Source organism: Rhodnius prolixus, unplaced genomic scaffold (genome assembly GCF_049639745.1).
Source record: "Rhodnius prolixus isolate KJV_2025 unplaced genomic scaffold, Rpr scaffold_9, whole genome shotgun sequence".
Taxonomy (NCBI): Eukaryota; Metazoa; Arthropoda; class Insecta; order Hemiptera; family Reduviidae; genus Rhodnius; species Rhodnius prolixus.
The window spans coordinates 17,971,763-17,988,166 of record NW_027411604.1 but is presented as its reverse complement, the minus strand read 5'-3'; the positions used below and the strand labels follow the sequence as shown (position 1 = coordinate 17,988,166).

Below are 16,404 nucleotides of genomic sequence, written 5' to 3'. Positions count from 1 at the left end.
TCTAGGCAGGCGGAAGGGCTCATATGTCTGCATGATATTGATTTTGTGAGTATTATGTTCGTTGTGTATAGCCGGTGCACGCGCTACATCCACCATCTCAGTCTCCTCTCAAAAAGATTTATCCTATGGCAGAACTAAAAATTCCTATTTCACCGGTTTAACCTATTCTTTATTAGGTTTATTTTAAATTTTTGATTAATCAATTATAAATTTTTTTTACTCTAAGCTTATCTTAATTTAATTACATTAATTAAAAGGATTATAGACAAATTATTAACGAAGGGAATAGTAGGATTTAATGAACACATTTAATTTTTAAGTTCTACTTTCCGAAGACTTTTTTGGAACTCCCCACACTAGACTTAAAAGAACAGAACTAAACAGAGGCTATAGACTACTTAAAAGACTCTTAGACGATAGATCAAAACTCTCTCTGGACAACAAAAGACTGATTCATACTTCTATTTTGAAACCCATCTGGGCGTATGGAATAGAGCTGTAGGGTTCAACAAAAGGCACAAATCTCGAAAGGATTCTATCTCTTCAATATACAATACTTCGAACTATAGTAAACGCTCCATTTTATGTCTCCAACCTGACTATACATACTGACCTTAACATTCCTTTTGTCACCCAAGTTGCTAAAACACGATACATGAAACTTCATTTCAACCTGCAGTCTCATATAAATCCTCTAGCTCAAAATCTTTCTTCTAGAACTCTTCCTGATAACCCGACAAGACGTCTTTAAAGACAGTGACCTCATGATCTCCTCTCTAGTGAAGAGAATGACTAATAGTTCATTGTTTTGGAGTGTTACCATTGGGTAACTTCTCCACACGTTTACTTCTACTGTCCACTGTTTCTACTACAACCCTTCATAGCAGCCAAACAAGACGCCTTTAAAGATAGTGTCCTCGTGATCTCCTCTCTGGTGAAGAGAGTGACTAATAGTTCAGTGTTTTGGAGTGTAACTACTGGGTAACTTCTCCACTCGTTACCTTATCATTTGTTACACTGTTATCACTGTTACTTATAGCGCCAACGCGCTGATTGTAGCACAAATAAACGCAAAAAAAAAAAGTTTAACTTTCAATACCCAACTGTGAAGTTCTTGTAAGAGCTAATACCCCAAAGGGAATTGTTAACCACCATGAAAACAGGAAGGGTCGATTATCTAGGCCATATCTTGAGCGGTGAAAAGTATAGTCTTCGCCAGCTGATTATGAAGAGACGAATCGAGGGACATTGCGGTGTGTCTGGGAAGAAACAGCTTTTCTGGCTGAGTGTCTGGTCAGGACAGGCTTACGGAATGCGGAAGAGCTATTTCACGTAGCACAGAATAGGGGGAGGCGTTCGCGAAAGTGATTGGCCAACTGGATATCCACATGGAGAAGAAGAAGTATCAATAGAATCTGGATAGAAAATTCTACTCTTGCTTCATTGCAGTTTTCTTATAAAAATGTTTAAACCTAAATGTCCTTTATTTAAAAAAATATGGAATGTTTACTAAACATTCACTTGGAACTAGCAATTTCTCTCTTTTATCTCTAGCTTGGTTTAGATTAGGGATATGAAAATCAATAGATTAAAGAATTGGTTGCCTCCCAAAAAAAATGATTTGCTAAGTGTAGGATCAATGAATACAAGCCAGCGGCACTTGTGGTAAGGAATAAAAAGATTCCAATATTTTTTTTAATTTCTCAAACTTGCTGGACAGATTCTCCTCGACGGACTAATATCGGACACACTCCATGAGACGATCATGGAAAGACTCCAATCATAATCCTGGTACATTACATCCAAAACCATCTGCTGAAACTCCTTGCTTGCCACTCTAGGATGTCATCCTAACCACCGCGATCCATCCATTCCTTATAGGCACGCAAAAAAAATTGTACATATCCTTCTCTAACTTTCTCATCTAGTTGCAGGATTTTTCCATCTTTTCTCTACCTTCCCATTCTAAGCCTCCTCTAAATTGTTATGAAGGTAACAATATAAATTTACATTGGTACTTCATCTTTGTAATTAATTGTACATATTTTGAATCCCCACACTAGACTTAAAAGAACAGAACTAAGCAGACGGCTATCGACTACTTAAAAGACTCTTAGACGATAGATCAAAACTCTCTTTGGACAACAAAAGACTGATTTATACTTCTATTTTGAAACCCATCTGGGCGTATGGAACAGAGCTGTGGGGTTCAACCAAACGCTCTAATCTCCAAAGGATTCAATCGCTTTAATCTAAAATCCATTTTACACGCTCCATTTTATATCTTCAACCTGGACTATACACACTGAACTTAACATTCTTTTTGTCACCCAAGTCGCTGAAAACACGATACAGAAAACTTCACTTCATCCTGCAATCTCATATAAATCCTCTAGCTCCAAAATCTTTCTTCTAGAACTCTTCCTGGCAACCCGGGCAAGACGTCTTTAAAGGCAGTGTCCTCGTGATCTCCTCTCAAGTGAAGAGAGTGACTAACCAAATAATGTTTTGGAATGTTACCACTGGGTAACTTCTCCACTCGTTACCTTATCATTTTTTACTCTATTGTATCATTGTTACTTATAGCGCTGACGCGCTGATTGTAGCATAAATAAACGCAAAAAATAACGTATTTGGTAGTAGATATTTATTTATATATTTCTCTTAAAATTCATAAGTAAACAACTAAAAATGCCAGTTTGTAATTGTCCCAGAGAATTAAGAAAGCCCAGTGCAGGCGATAGAAAACGAATTACTATGAACAACAGCTGTAACCCTTCTTAACTGAGGGAGCCATGTCTAATAGACTATCCGCCAACTTTACCCTCTACTACATTCTATTCAATCAAGTCCCTTATAAATTAAGACAAATGGAGATTTAAACAATGAGATTACAAGAGTGATCTTACGAGACATCTATTGGTCGGCACGGTCGAGGCAATAACAAAGGCAATCGATTTTACTTACTTACAGTCCTCGTTGTGATTCATTCAAATCAAATATTTGTTTTCTTTATCTATCTTTATGTATTTAAATGGCACTGGCTTCATTGAAGGTGATCATGATGATTTAGTTTCAGAAGTCCCCAGGATAACCTAGATCAGCAGTAAAATCGAACGATCATTATGAAGCCACGCTGCTGTCAAAATGAAACTTATTTAGGGGCTCCTATGGGAACGATAGACTGTCATTTTTGTTTCACTGGTCCATTTTACAGAGTTCATTTCTCTGTCTGTTGATAACAGAAAACAACGGCTATCCTACTGGGTACGCCCCTGGTTTTTTGCAAATATATAATTAGAGGAAAGCAATATGATAGAGTTAAGGCGGTTGAGAACGATAGTCTTTTTTTGCTAGACAGTCTGATGTATTGCTGGAAATAGATACAGAAATGAAAGTAAGCAGTAGTTTAAAACTATATCAAGGAAGACTGCAGAAAGCAGTACTACACTGACTTATATTAACAGAAAAAGACAATACCTAAATGAATAATGACTGACTAAAATGAAGGATAGAAATGTAAGAAGATGGTTGTAAATAAAGTATGAGATGTAGCATCAAGAGGTAGATCTGCTGGAATGTTCTCCCAAATCCTCTGTCTTTAGCATTCGTTCATCTATCCACAAACTACAACTCATCCCCGGGCGCTATGGTAAGGCTGAGCCTAAGTCATGGATTACTGTAAAGATAGAACCTTTTCTTACGCTGGTAAGTTGTGAGAGGGTTTTGGCGTTTTTTTTTTTTAACCATTAAAATGCTACCTCCTTGCTCGCCGGTACAAAGTTTTCGTTAAACAAGTTTAATTACACATATTTTACCCATTTCTTAAACGTTTATCAAAAATGTTTAAAATGGAAATTAGAGCGTCATTTTCTAGGACTATGAGTTTACTACGTTATACTCGTAAGATGAATTATAACTTCTTCACCTATAAAAAAGGACGAGTTATAGAAATTTATTATGAATTCATTCAGGGATTCAGCAGTAAATAAGGAGGCTATGTCATAAATACATTATTTAGCGTTGAGTTCAAAAATATATATTACACCTTGACGATCGCTTTAGCAAGCAATAAATTATTTATCTAAGGAATGTAGAAAATTTCAATTTCAACTGTACAGAACTGATAAGTTTCTTTAGGCGGCTATCTTACTTTTTTGATAAGACTTATTGAAAGGTAATTCACTACAATTCAAGTTATTTATTTGTTATAGGGGTAGAGCCCATACAAAGGAGCATGGTGGTGATGGCGCTACAGATTAATAACATACTATTATAAACAAACCAGTTTATGGTTAGTTGCATAGAAAATAATGCACAAATTGCATGTAGAGGGAGTTGATGGATCCTTTACATGGATTTACTAAACACAAAATGGACATCATTAGCATCCAAGTTCTACAAATAATATTAATTATTATTACAAATAAATAAATAAAAATAAAAGAAGAAGATACTTGAAAGGGACACGATAGATCTTGTGGATCGCCGTGTACGAGGTGAGGCTATTAAATGACGAGACTATTGCTGTAAAACATCTTATTTTAAATTTATGCATATTTAGTTACTATCACCTTCAATGTACACCCCTCTCCTATCGCTACAACGCTCCATGCGAATTTACCATTGTTCGAAACAGTGCTGGAAGTCTTTTTCTGTCAGCTCCTGCATGACGCGTGCCGCTTTTTCTTTCACAGCTTCAACGGACTGAAATCGTGTTCCCTTTTAATGCAGATTTGACTTTAGGGGAACAGATAAAAGTCACATGGGGCCAGGCGAATAAGGTCAGGATGGCCTAAAACTGGGATGTTGTACTTGGCTAGAAACGTCTTGACAGGCAATGCAGTGTGAGCCGGCGTGTTGTCTTGATGGAGAACCCCGTGTGACTTGTTCTTCCACCAATCGGGTCGTTTTTTTCCTTACTCTTTCACAGAGTTGAGCAAGCACCTCACGGTAGTAATGTTGATTAATTATAATCGATATTTTCATCCGTTTTGAACGTTGAAGGGCGACCCAGGCGGTCATCATCTCCGACGTCTTCTCGGCCGATCTTGGAAACGCTTGAACCACTCAAAAACTTGCGCACGTGATTAACATTCATCGCCATAAACTTCTTTTAATAAAAGATAAGTTTCAGTAGCGCTTTTAACCAGTTTCATGTGAACACCTCTTACACAAATGACAGTTCCGGTCGCAATTTTGTAAAAACTTGGTAAAAACCACTAAGGTAGAAACTACAAACAAAATTTCTGCAAGATTACGATTTCTACCCTCATCATTCCAAAATAAAATGGAGGTAAAAATACAAGTGCAAATTCGACTCCATTAAAAAACAAAAAAATAAGACAAAAAAGACACGCAGTGACCGCACGAGTTATACATGGGACCACCCCCTACAATAAACGCCATGATTTGCGGTCCTCGCAAAGTGCTTATCATCCGCCCCGCCAATATAGCTAGAAAACTAGGATTCTATGGCGTCACTAAACAAGGTTGATGTCGTGCTAAATACTACTCAACAAGTGGATAATTTTTGCACGCGAACCATTTACTTTGCTCTGATTGTCATGAAAGCAAAGTTTATTCTTTTCAATATAAAATTCATATGTCATTAAAATGGCCGGAAATAGAGTTATACTTTCTTCAGGGAGTTGTTTTCTTATTCTATTTTAAGTTGAGAATAAAAAATAGAGTTGTACACGCTATTTATTTTTTAAGCGCTAGTCCGAATGTAAACAAAGTTGCTTTTACTAAAAGTACTTTTCAATAAATGAACTTGTTTTTAATGGACTAGCGTTGTTTTGGAGTGCAATATCGTGTTACTGCGTTTTTTGTATGAAAGTCCAGTAATTTTTTTTATCTTCTCTTGCAGCCAAGCGGGGGTGCACTGCAATCGTGATCATTTGCAAAATTGATTTTTTTTAACAGAATAAATATGTTTTGCTTTGACATGTAGTCAAGTAGTTTGACGAGATTTTGTTGGCTACGTAAGAGGTAAAAGGCTTAATGTTGGGCAATGAATTGTTTAGAATGAAAGCGAGAACCAATAACAGCCGAGTATGTTGTCGATATTTGGGTATCTCGTAGAGTAGAACTCGATTAAACCATTTGGCCACTTGGTGCAGCAGACAAGATTCACGCCGGCCACAACATATTTGCAAAATTTGTTTCTAGTTTTCCAGTATCTTAATTCAAAGACTGAGAACAGAGAATCTTCATTAAGGCAGATAGATGTTTATCAGTCAATCTTGATCTGTACGCCGTTTTATTTAATTTCATAGACGGAAATAGTGGCTCACACAAGGATGTATTCCAAAAATAACAATAATAAATTTCAATGGGATTGAAAAAATAACTGCCATCTCAGTCTAGTAAAATTTATTTTGCCGAGCTTTCGACCTAGACTGAAATGGCAGTTATTTTTTCAATCCCATTGAAACTATGAATCAGTCACCAAAAAGAATGGACAACAATAAAGAATTTGTTACAGCAAACATTTCTGGAGATTTCCCACCTAAATAAAGAATATATTTTGGGAATTCCTACTTCGTCTTTTAAAACCGAAACATTCTGGAATTCCACTGAGAGTGGCCGGACATACGGCTTCCAAACATCGCTGGAACTAAGTCAGCACGTTTGTACAAGCCCTCAGGCCCAGCAGGAAATGCCCTGGGCCAAGTGTATGCTCGTCTTCAGTAGTTAAACGGAAACTGTGAGAATTGTGGGTACGATATTGCCTCGATCTCCCCCTAAGCGCTATTTCCTTCATAGAAAACTTTTTCTATTTTCATTTTATTTCAGTACATCGTGGGCCCACAAGAAATTACCTCGGGGGCCACCAGTTTGACACCCCTGTCGTAGAGCAAATGGTTTGCCATGGAAGAGAAGAGATAAACGACAATTGTTTTCAGAATAAAACCACCCATGAGTGGTTTATACCTCCAATAATCATAAAACTTCACTTAACTAAGCCTTACAACCGATCTCCCGCTATCAATTAGTCATCTTACGGCCGGAAATAAGTTAAGTGGAATTAGCTCAGTGTTTAGTGCACGGATGCAGCGAAATTTCTCTTTCTAGGAACCTAAAACTCTATACGGTTATGAACAAGGATTATCTGTAACGAGAGAACATTGAGCGAAGGCCAAAAGTGCACTGAGAAAGAAAAAATAAAGATTTAAATGTATGAGAATCTTTTAATATATATACAGTAGCATCGCTTCTTCTCTGAAGGCACCAAAGCATATCCAAAATAATTTTTAGAAAATATGAGAACATTGTTTTTATAACCAATTTATATTTCAGCATAAAAATGCAGCTTTCAACTAATTTTGAATTATGCAACGAATTAACAAGACTGGTAAATCAAGAATTTAAAGCAAAGCGTTTAAAAACAACCTCTTTCATTTGCGCAGTTGTCCAATCCAGTTATGCTTACTGATTGATACTATTAGGAGTCTGAGGGGTAGGTCTTCGGCTATCTCCGTGCTTTGTCGGAAAGATTAGGTAAGCTTTTAATTCACAATGTTATTTTGAAATTAAAAACTTGTGAGTTTTGTAGGAACAAACAATTTTCTCGAATTTCTTTCAAGGAGTGGGAAAATTTTAAATGATTATACAAATTTATTTGTGCGAAAATGACACATTTTAAAGGTTTAGCTCCTAAACAGTGAGGCATCTTCCGATGATCTGCATTCAATGACCACAGGGGATAGATAAATCCGGTGTATTCAGAATTGTTCGTTAGGAGAAAGATATAACATAGAATTGAATATTTACCCCTCAGCTGCGTTCTGCCCTGATAAATTAAACACGCTACGTTGCTAAATATATCCCCGCTCATATGTGGAATACGGAGGGGCTTTTAAACAAGGTACAAATGCATACCGTTACTTTAATAGGTCAAAGAGGGTGTGACCTCAGTATAAGGTGAGATTGCCTTCGAAGAGCATGTTTCACGCCGACAGATAGTCAATTGACTATCAATAGCCAGGACACGCAACTCTCGTGGTTAGCTCCTTTTAGCGTTGATTACTTACATAATATTTTGAATAACGTTATTTATAAACTTGCTAAGTTCCATTTTCTATATAATAAAATTTATAATTAATATGATGGGTTTTAATGGTATAATAAGTCCTCTGCCTGAGTTTAAGTTTATAAGTTTATAATTTCTCCTGATATCAAAAGAAAATTGGGACAAAAAATATTGATCTTATAACAACAAAACTTTAAAACTCGAATTTTACACTTTGAACAGGTGCCACCATAGGAATCGATAATATAAGCTTTTGGTCGATATCAGCCGACCTTGAAATGCAAGTTTACTGGATCGATTATTCACTTTGATGGTTGTGGGGAGGGGGGAATTTTAATTCTCAAGAACGGCTTAAACCCTTTGTACTTGAAATGTATCGCGCATTATAAGTTTCAAATTAAGTTTATTATCATAATGAAGTTTATTATTAATATTCTTAATTATTATTATTATACAGGGTGATCCATTTAAAACGCACCAATTGCTAATAACTTTTCAGGAAGGCGGAATTTCGAAAAAACCCACGAAGTAAACTGTATGTTTTTTCTAACTAGTTTTCAAATTTTTCACTTCCGATGCTGTATCTTCATTTTTGGCAGAGTTACGGCTAAAAACCTGTTTGGGGTTTCATAAGGACCACTGGTTTTGACAATGATTGACATCCTGGTAAGAATATCTTGCCAGGGTGTTGGTCTAGAGGTTAAGACCGTGGTTTTGTACGTGGGAGATCCCCAGTTCGAATCCCGCGTATGACTACACTTTATTTAAAAAAGTATTATGGTTTTTTAAGTAATAAGAATGACTGCATACGCGGGATTCGAACTGGGGATCTCCCACTTACAAAGCCACGCTCTTGACCACTAGACCAACACCCTGGCAAGATATTCTTACCGTAATCATAGGTGAATAAGTCTTGCATACTGGGTGCAGTAAAATGATGTGATGGTTGATTTTATTTGATGATAAAACAAATTTATCACTGATTCACCCACAACCATTACACTCTACTACATGTTTTAAAATCTACAATTATTATTATTTTTGTTCTTTGCGTCGCAAATAACATTTTTTACAGTCAGAGAACTTCCCAAAACGTGTATTTCTGGTGGAAAATTAATATTGAAAACCGTTCACGAGTTGATAAAATTGTAACTTTGATCTTAAATATCTCGACAAATATTAGGAATATCAAAACGGGATTAACGTATTTTTCACAATTTCTTATGTAGTTTTCATAATCATCGTCAAAACCAGTGGTCCTTATGAAACCCCAATCAGGTTTTTAGCCGTAACTCCGCCAAAAATGAAGATACAGCATCGGGGGTGAAAAATTTGAAAACTAGACCAAAAAAAAACATATAGTTTACTTCGTGGGTTTTTTCGAAATTCCGCTTTCCTAAAAAGTTATTAGCAATTGGTGCGTTTTAAATGGATCACCCTGTATAAGCTTACTCCTTGAAAAATGCTTCTTTAAGCAGTTTTGGGAGCTAGATGGAGTACGTTACCCCTGAATTGTTAATTACGAGTAAGGTATAGTTCTAAGCCTTCTCAATATGTATGTAAGAAATTGGCCCAGAGAAATTGCCACCCAGATGAAAAGCTGCCCGGATTACCTGTTCTCGTAACAGACAACATTGTCCATCACCAAGACAGTGAGCTAGTAAGAAGCTCCTAGGAAGAGAAAATCTACGGGACAGCAGCTGGATTCAAAACCCGGGATCTCCGCATTGGAAAATAAACTTCAATAATTCTATATTAAATTACAGTCGAAAATACTTCGAAAAATTCTTAAGTTCCATATATCTAACCTCACTATCCCTAATAGCCTCAAAATCTCTTTCATTATTAGATCTTGCTAACACTCGTTTTCTCAAATTTCATTCCACTATACAGCAGCTCATCCTAACCCTCTCATTGAAGAACACCTATCTTCCTCCACATTACCAGGTACTCCTCTAAGGAGATTGAAGAGAAGATCTACTCTTATCGTGAGAGCAGTATAGCAAAGCCCGTTACTGGAGAGACACCACTGGGTGCCTTCTCCACTCGTGATTTTCACGTATTTTTTGTTATCAGGGACCATCTTTGTGGGTTGCAACAACCGTTGCAGTTGTAAATTCCAATAAAAGATTTAAAAAAATAATTATTATAATTCTACTATTAACTTCACTTTTCATTGAAATTATAATATAATAACATTTTAAGCCAAGGGTTATTAAAGTTAAAATATCATGAACCGCTTGTTTAATCAACATGAATGAGCTGAATTCATTTGTGCATCACAAATTGTTAAAAATTTACTTATACTATATTTGTGCCGTTCATTGCACAATTAACTCCACTTTTTTAAATATGTTCAATTTAAATATCAAAGTTTTCAGTCATAGCTTTTTATATTTATTATGCATTTCTCATAATAATACAAATTAACATTGAATAACAAATAAATGTATTTCAGAAGCCATTTTGATTAACTTCCATGGTTTAGTAAAAATCGTTGCAATAATTCAACTCAAATTCAGTAGCAGTCGCTTGAATGGTAACGGTAAATTTATTTGAATTTATATTATAAACAGGAATTTTAAAAAAACAATGTACATTATTTCATCGCATTTCTCCCACTTTTTTGTTTTATGGAGTTAATCAAGTTGTGCAGTGAAGGGCTCATTTATTGCTAATCAATTGAACCCCGGCAGTCCCAAATACACGTAATAAATTTCGCTTTAAATATAATTTTTCAATAGAAAAACTAGTCTAAGAAAAATCAAAAAAGAAAACTTTCAGAAATAACTTGGTTAAAATGAAAATAGGGAACATAGAATACTCACGTGTGTAAAAAAAACAACACTTGGAACGTCTGTTGGCAGATATTCAAATTAATACGAACTGACTGAGTCCTGGAGGACTCTATGACAAACTTTAGGCAACTGTAATTAGAGATGTAGAACACACCCGAAATTTATACAGAACTAACCAATGGCTGCTGCTAATTAGAAATTCTGCACAACAAAGCAGTAAGTTCAGTTCAAAGTTTAGGAGCATTCGCTAGCAAATTACGGACGCTCGCTTAACAGAGTGAGTTTTATAATTTTTTCATTTTCTCCTACTTGGATAAGGGCAGTATTGCGATCGTGCAATTTTTTAAAATTGGGGGTTTTACAACCAAAATTTAGGTTTTTCCCATTCGGAGATGATGGGTTCAAATCCAGCGCCAGAGATTTTTTTTTCTTTTTTAATCTAGGCATACTTATCGTTGATGCATAGTTTTATTTAAAACATTCTTTAAAAAATAGTTGAATTAGGGCACTTGTGTTTTTGAGAGATTGGGTTTTCCTAGATGGGTTTCTTTCAGGGAATATTTAGACTTATTACCGATTAAGTATTTATCTAGGCCGAACTCTTTGTAATTAAAACTTGTGCTGAGGGAAACCTGCGAATGGATCTTAGAAATAGGGAGATTTGCATCTTTTCGGACAGCCAAGCTGCACTGAATGCCCTTACGAGTACTTCTAACTTCTCTGGTTTGGGAATTTAAAAAAGGTGCCGGGTCATGTGAGGGTCAAGGGGAATGAAACAGCCGATTAACTGGCCAGGAACGGAGCTAACACTCCATTTATTGGCCTGAAATCTGTTCTGGGTATCACCAAGGGTGAAGTTCGTGCGGCTCTCAGAGATTGGATCTGGAGATAGTGCAAGAAAAGAACTGGGTGATATGTCCAGGGGTCAAACACAGTAAAAGTATGATGCCTTGGCTGTGTAAACAAAGAACCAAAGAGACTCTGGACTTGGGCTGGAATCAGATTACTCTGACATGGTAGGTTCAGGAAGCATCTGTACAAGGTGGGGGCTTATTAGCTCGGAACCGTTGCGCAGATTGTGTCAGGAAGAGGAGGAAACGGGCTCTCACTTGCTGTGAAATGCTGTTGCGCTATGAAACTTTTGGCTATTTGAGCCTAAAGGAGATAGTAGCGCAAAAAGAACTAGTAGGGAAAGTCCTCAACCTCTTTAGTAGGGGAGGTTTCATCTACTAGATCCAAAGAGGAAGGCACAATAAGCCTCTTTTAGCTGCGGTGCCTTAAGGTGTAGGTCCCGCTATATTAATTTTAATCTGAAGTATCTATAAGGATTAAATATTGTAACCAAAATTAAAAATCTAAAAAAAAAAATTCAATAATTAAAAGTGTTATTTCACAAAATAGACTGAATAAAATTAAAAGTGATCTAATTTTTTAATGTAAATTAAAGTTATTTTTATGTTTTTAAAATTCTTTTCCTGATTCCCAAAATATGCTTATTACAAACACGTTCCCCAGTCTTTGACCTTTAAATTGGCCGCCTAGAAACGAAGTTACATAAAATGGGTGCGTTTTACCATGAGATTTATGCGTATAATTTCATGGTAAATATTTATTTTAAATTAAAATTTGTAAAATTAAAAATAATTATAAGTAATAAATTATAAGAAATCACTAACTCATTTCCGTGGTAAAATAGACACGTTTAGAATGTCTCATATTTTCTGTAATAATCCAAGTATTCACAAATAGAACTAAATTAATGTTATTAACAAAATAATATATGTAAGTATTGGAAAAAAATAATAGACAAACACATTCACAAATTATAGAATAGTTGCCAGGTCTGGAAGTGAAACTAAACTGAGTATAGAATGTAAAAAAGAAGTACGCGCCAGGGAGCGCACAGTGGAGTGCCAAACATTCCGGGCTATATTGGGTCTGGTGAGTAGCCTTCTTATTCAAGGCAGTAAATAACAAAATGCTCGGAATAACAAGCAAATCAGTTAATACAGGGAATTGGTTGATCTTATGTGGTAAAATGATGAAACAATTTTTGTTTTAAACGAAAAACAATTTGATCTTATAGAGACTGATGGTGATGAATTCATCACTTAACTGATGATACATTGATGAAACAAAAGCTTTATTTTGTTGTGTAATATCAGTTTCGAACTTGTGTCTAATTGAAGCCAATATAGTTGTACAAACGGAAGTGCAAATTGTACGTCAAAAATATTATTATAGGAAAAAAACTACTAGATTCTTTATACTCGATAATTCTACAAATTACGAGCAAAATATTGGAAAAAATATAGACATTTATCTATCCAACAAAATGATGCCCTAGTTACCATAGTTCTGGTCTATTTCAAGACAACCCTGTTTAGTTATTATAGATTATAATCCATATTATGAATATAAACAGCCAGCCAATGTGTTACACTTAAATAAATGTAGGAAAAAAATAGAACCCTACCCTTGACATAATTGTCGAGATTTCATTAATACTTTTTTAAATTTATTTATTCAATAGAAAGGGGGGTCTCTCTTTTACGAGTTGGATTATCTATTTGCCCTCTCAATGCCATCAAATCGAAGAGGTCGGCCGACAAGTCAATAGCTTCTTTTAGAGCGACTATATTTATTAACTCAAACTAAAATGTTTTTCCTACAGTTATTTCTACGCCATTGAATTCTCAGCTTAAAATAGACGGTAAACCAGGATATTGTTCCTTTTTTTTTCGATCTAAATGAAGCAGAAATCGATTGTAATATCTCAAGAATTTCAAAAAATAGTTCAAAGACTGATTTTCTAGACGAATTCTTGGAGCAAACTGCTTGAAGTCACTACTGCTCTTAAATTCCAATCAAAGATCGCCAAGTTTAGGAGCACATATATTATCTAACTTCAAATTAAATGTTCCACATGTATGTAAGTTTATATACTAAGTACGAGGGTCGTTTGAAAAGTCCGTGCAAAGTCAGAGAGATAGCACTACTGGCGCGTATCGAGGTTATGTTTAGTTAGTAGCATCTCTTGGAAGAACACACACCAAGTTTCAGCCAGATCGCTCTATTTCTTTGTGTTTGGCATTCGTTTAAATCGAGGAAGTCGAGTGATTTTCTCACGCTTGACCAAAAACGAAATCGTGTGAAGTGTTGCAAGGACGGTTTGCAGCTGTTCCAGAAGAATCCGCAGGACTTTAAGCGTCGTTTCGTCACTGTGGATGAAACATGGATACATCACTACACTCCTGAGACCAAAGAACAATCTAAACAATGGGTTACCAAGGGGGAATCTGCGCCAAAAAAGGCGAAGACCGTTCATTCGGCCGGAAAGATTATGGCGACTGTCTTTTGAGATTCGCAAGGAATAATCCTCATCGACTATCTGGAAAAGGGTAAAACTATTACAGGTGCATATTATTCATCGTTATTGGACCGTTTGAAAACCGAGCTGCAAGAAAAACGCCCACGATTGGCCCACAAAAAAGTCCTTTTCCATCACGACAACGCACCAGCTCACACCTCAGCAGTTGTGGTCGCAAAATTAATGGAAATAGGGTTCCAACACGTTTCACATCCCCCTATTCTCCAGACTTGGCTCCCTCGGACTACTATTTGTTCCCCAATATGAAGAAATGGCTGGCGGGAAAAAGATTTTATTCAAACGAGGAGGTGATTGCAGAAACGAATGGCTATTTTTCAGACTTGGACAAATCCTATTATTCGGAAGGGATCAACAAACTAGAGCAGCGTTGGACGAAGTGTATAAGCCTAAAAGGAGACTATGTTGAAAAATAAAAAAGGTTTACCCCAAAAAATTAAGTAGTTTTTATTTTTGCACGGACTTTTCAAACGACCCTCGTATAGAGACAATCGTAGAAGGCATTTTAAGGTGAAAAAACACTCAGAAAAGCGGAAAATTCGGAAGCGGTACTTTCAGTCGATGAATATTTTTCAAATTCGTATATTTAGCAACAAATTTATCTTATCACTTATCCCTTTAGGAAACAGTAATTCCTACTGAAAATAAACAGAGTGATCCATTTAAAACGCACCAATCGCTAATAACTTTTTAGCAAAACGGAATGCTGTACCTTTATTTTTGGCGGAGTTACGGCTAAAAACCCAATTGGGGTTTCATAAGGACCACTAGTTTTGACAATGATTATGAAAACTACAAAAAAAAAAAAAAACTGTGAAAAATGACGTTGACCCCATTTCGATATCCCTAATATTAGTCGAGATATTTAAGATCAAAGTTACAATTTTATCTATTCGTGATCGGTTTTCGATATTAATTTTCCACCAGAAATACAAGTTTTGGGAGGTCCTCTGACTGTAAAAAATAATTACGGTTAGAATATCTTGATAGAGATGAGCGGGGTGTCGGTCTAGAGGTTAAGACCGTGGTTTTGTACATGGGAGATCCCCAGTTCGAATCCCGCGTATGACTACACTTTATTTAAAAAAGTATTATGGTTTTTTAAGCAATAAGAATGACTGCAAACGCGGGATTCGAACTGGTGATCTCTCACTTACAAAGCCACGCTCTTGACCACTAGACCAACATCCGCCCATCCCTGGCAAGATATTCTTGACCGTAATCATAGGTCAAGAAGTCTTGCATACGGGATACGTTAAAATGATATGATGATTGCTTTTATTTGATGATAAAACAAATTTATCCTGATTCACCCACAATCATTACACTACACTACATGTTCTAAAAATCTTCAATTATTATTATTATTTTACTTTGCGTCACAAATAACATTTTTTACAGTCATAGGACCTCCCAAAACGTGTATTTCTGGTGGAAAATGAATATTGAAAACCGTTCACGAATAGGTAAAATAGTAACTTTGATCTTGAATATCTCAACTAATATTAGGGATATCGAAACAGGATTAACGTTACTTTTCATAGTTTTTTATGTAGTTTTCATAATCTTTGTCAAAACCAGTGGTCCTTATGAAACCCCGATCAGGTTTTTGGCCGTAACTCCTCCAAAAAAGAAGATACAGCATCGGGGGTGGAAAATTTGAAAACTAGATCAAAAATGACATATAGTTTACTTCGTGAGTTTTTTCGAAATTCCGCTTTCCTAAAAAGTTATTAGCAATTGGTGCGTTTTAAATGGATCACCCTGTATAAAGGTACATGTCAAATATATGAGTGAAATACATTTTCCAAAATCAATAGATTTCAGACTGTCAATTTTAAGTTAATTAGTTTTATTAATTTGTAAAGTTATTTATTTTATTAAATTCAATAAATTTAAAATGACAGCAATTAACTCATTAAAAAAAATAAACTCATTTAAATCCCTCAATGGATTTTTTTGAACTGAAAACTCATTAAAAACTAGAGTTAAATGATTCTGTAACCCCAGGAGAAGAATGAAATCATAAAAATGAAATAAGGAAAGCTCTTTACAAATATTTTAAAACATTAAAATAGTTCTATCTCGTTAATTAAATTAGCTCTAAAGAAACTGGTTTAATTAGGTTAATAATAGAACTGAAATTATACAAACTTCTAAAATGGAAATCTTCACAGACC

General features: G+C 35.6%; 1 protein-coding gene across 13 annotated transcripts in view; it reads right to left on the bottom strand.

The window, feature by feature from the left end:
• The window catches only part of LOC141453943 (phosphatase and actin regulator 2), a 365,561-nt gene that overhangs the window by 223,926 nt on the left and 125,231 nt on the right, over positions 1 to 16,404 (bottom strand). For 2 of the 13 annotated variants that reach the window (XM_074127592.1, XM_074127593.1), the window contains exon 1: positions 12,513 to 12,567. The exons of the other annotated variants lie outside the window; for them this stretch is intronic. In XM_074127592.1, the coding sequence (XP_073983693.1) occupies positions 12,513 to 12,552 (40 nt within the window). In that variant the 5' untranslated portion in view covers positions 12,553 to 12,567. Of the gene's footprint in view, positions 1 to 12,512; positions 12,568 to 16,404 lie in introns of those variants that run through there. 13 annotated transcript variants of the gene reach the window in all.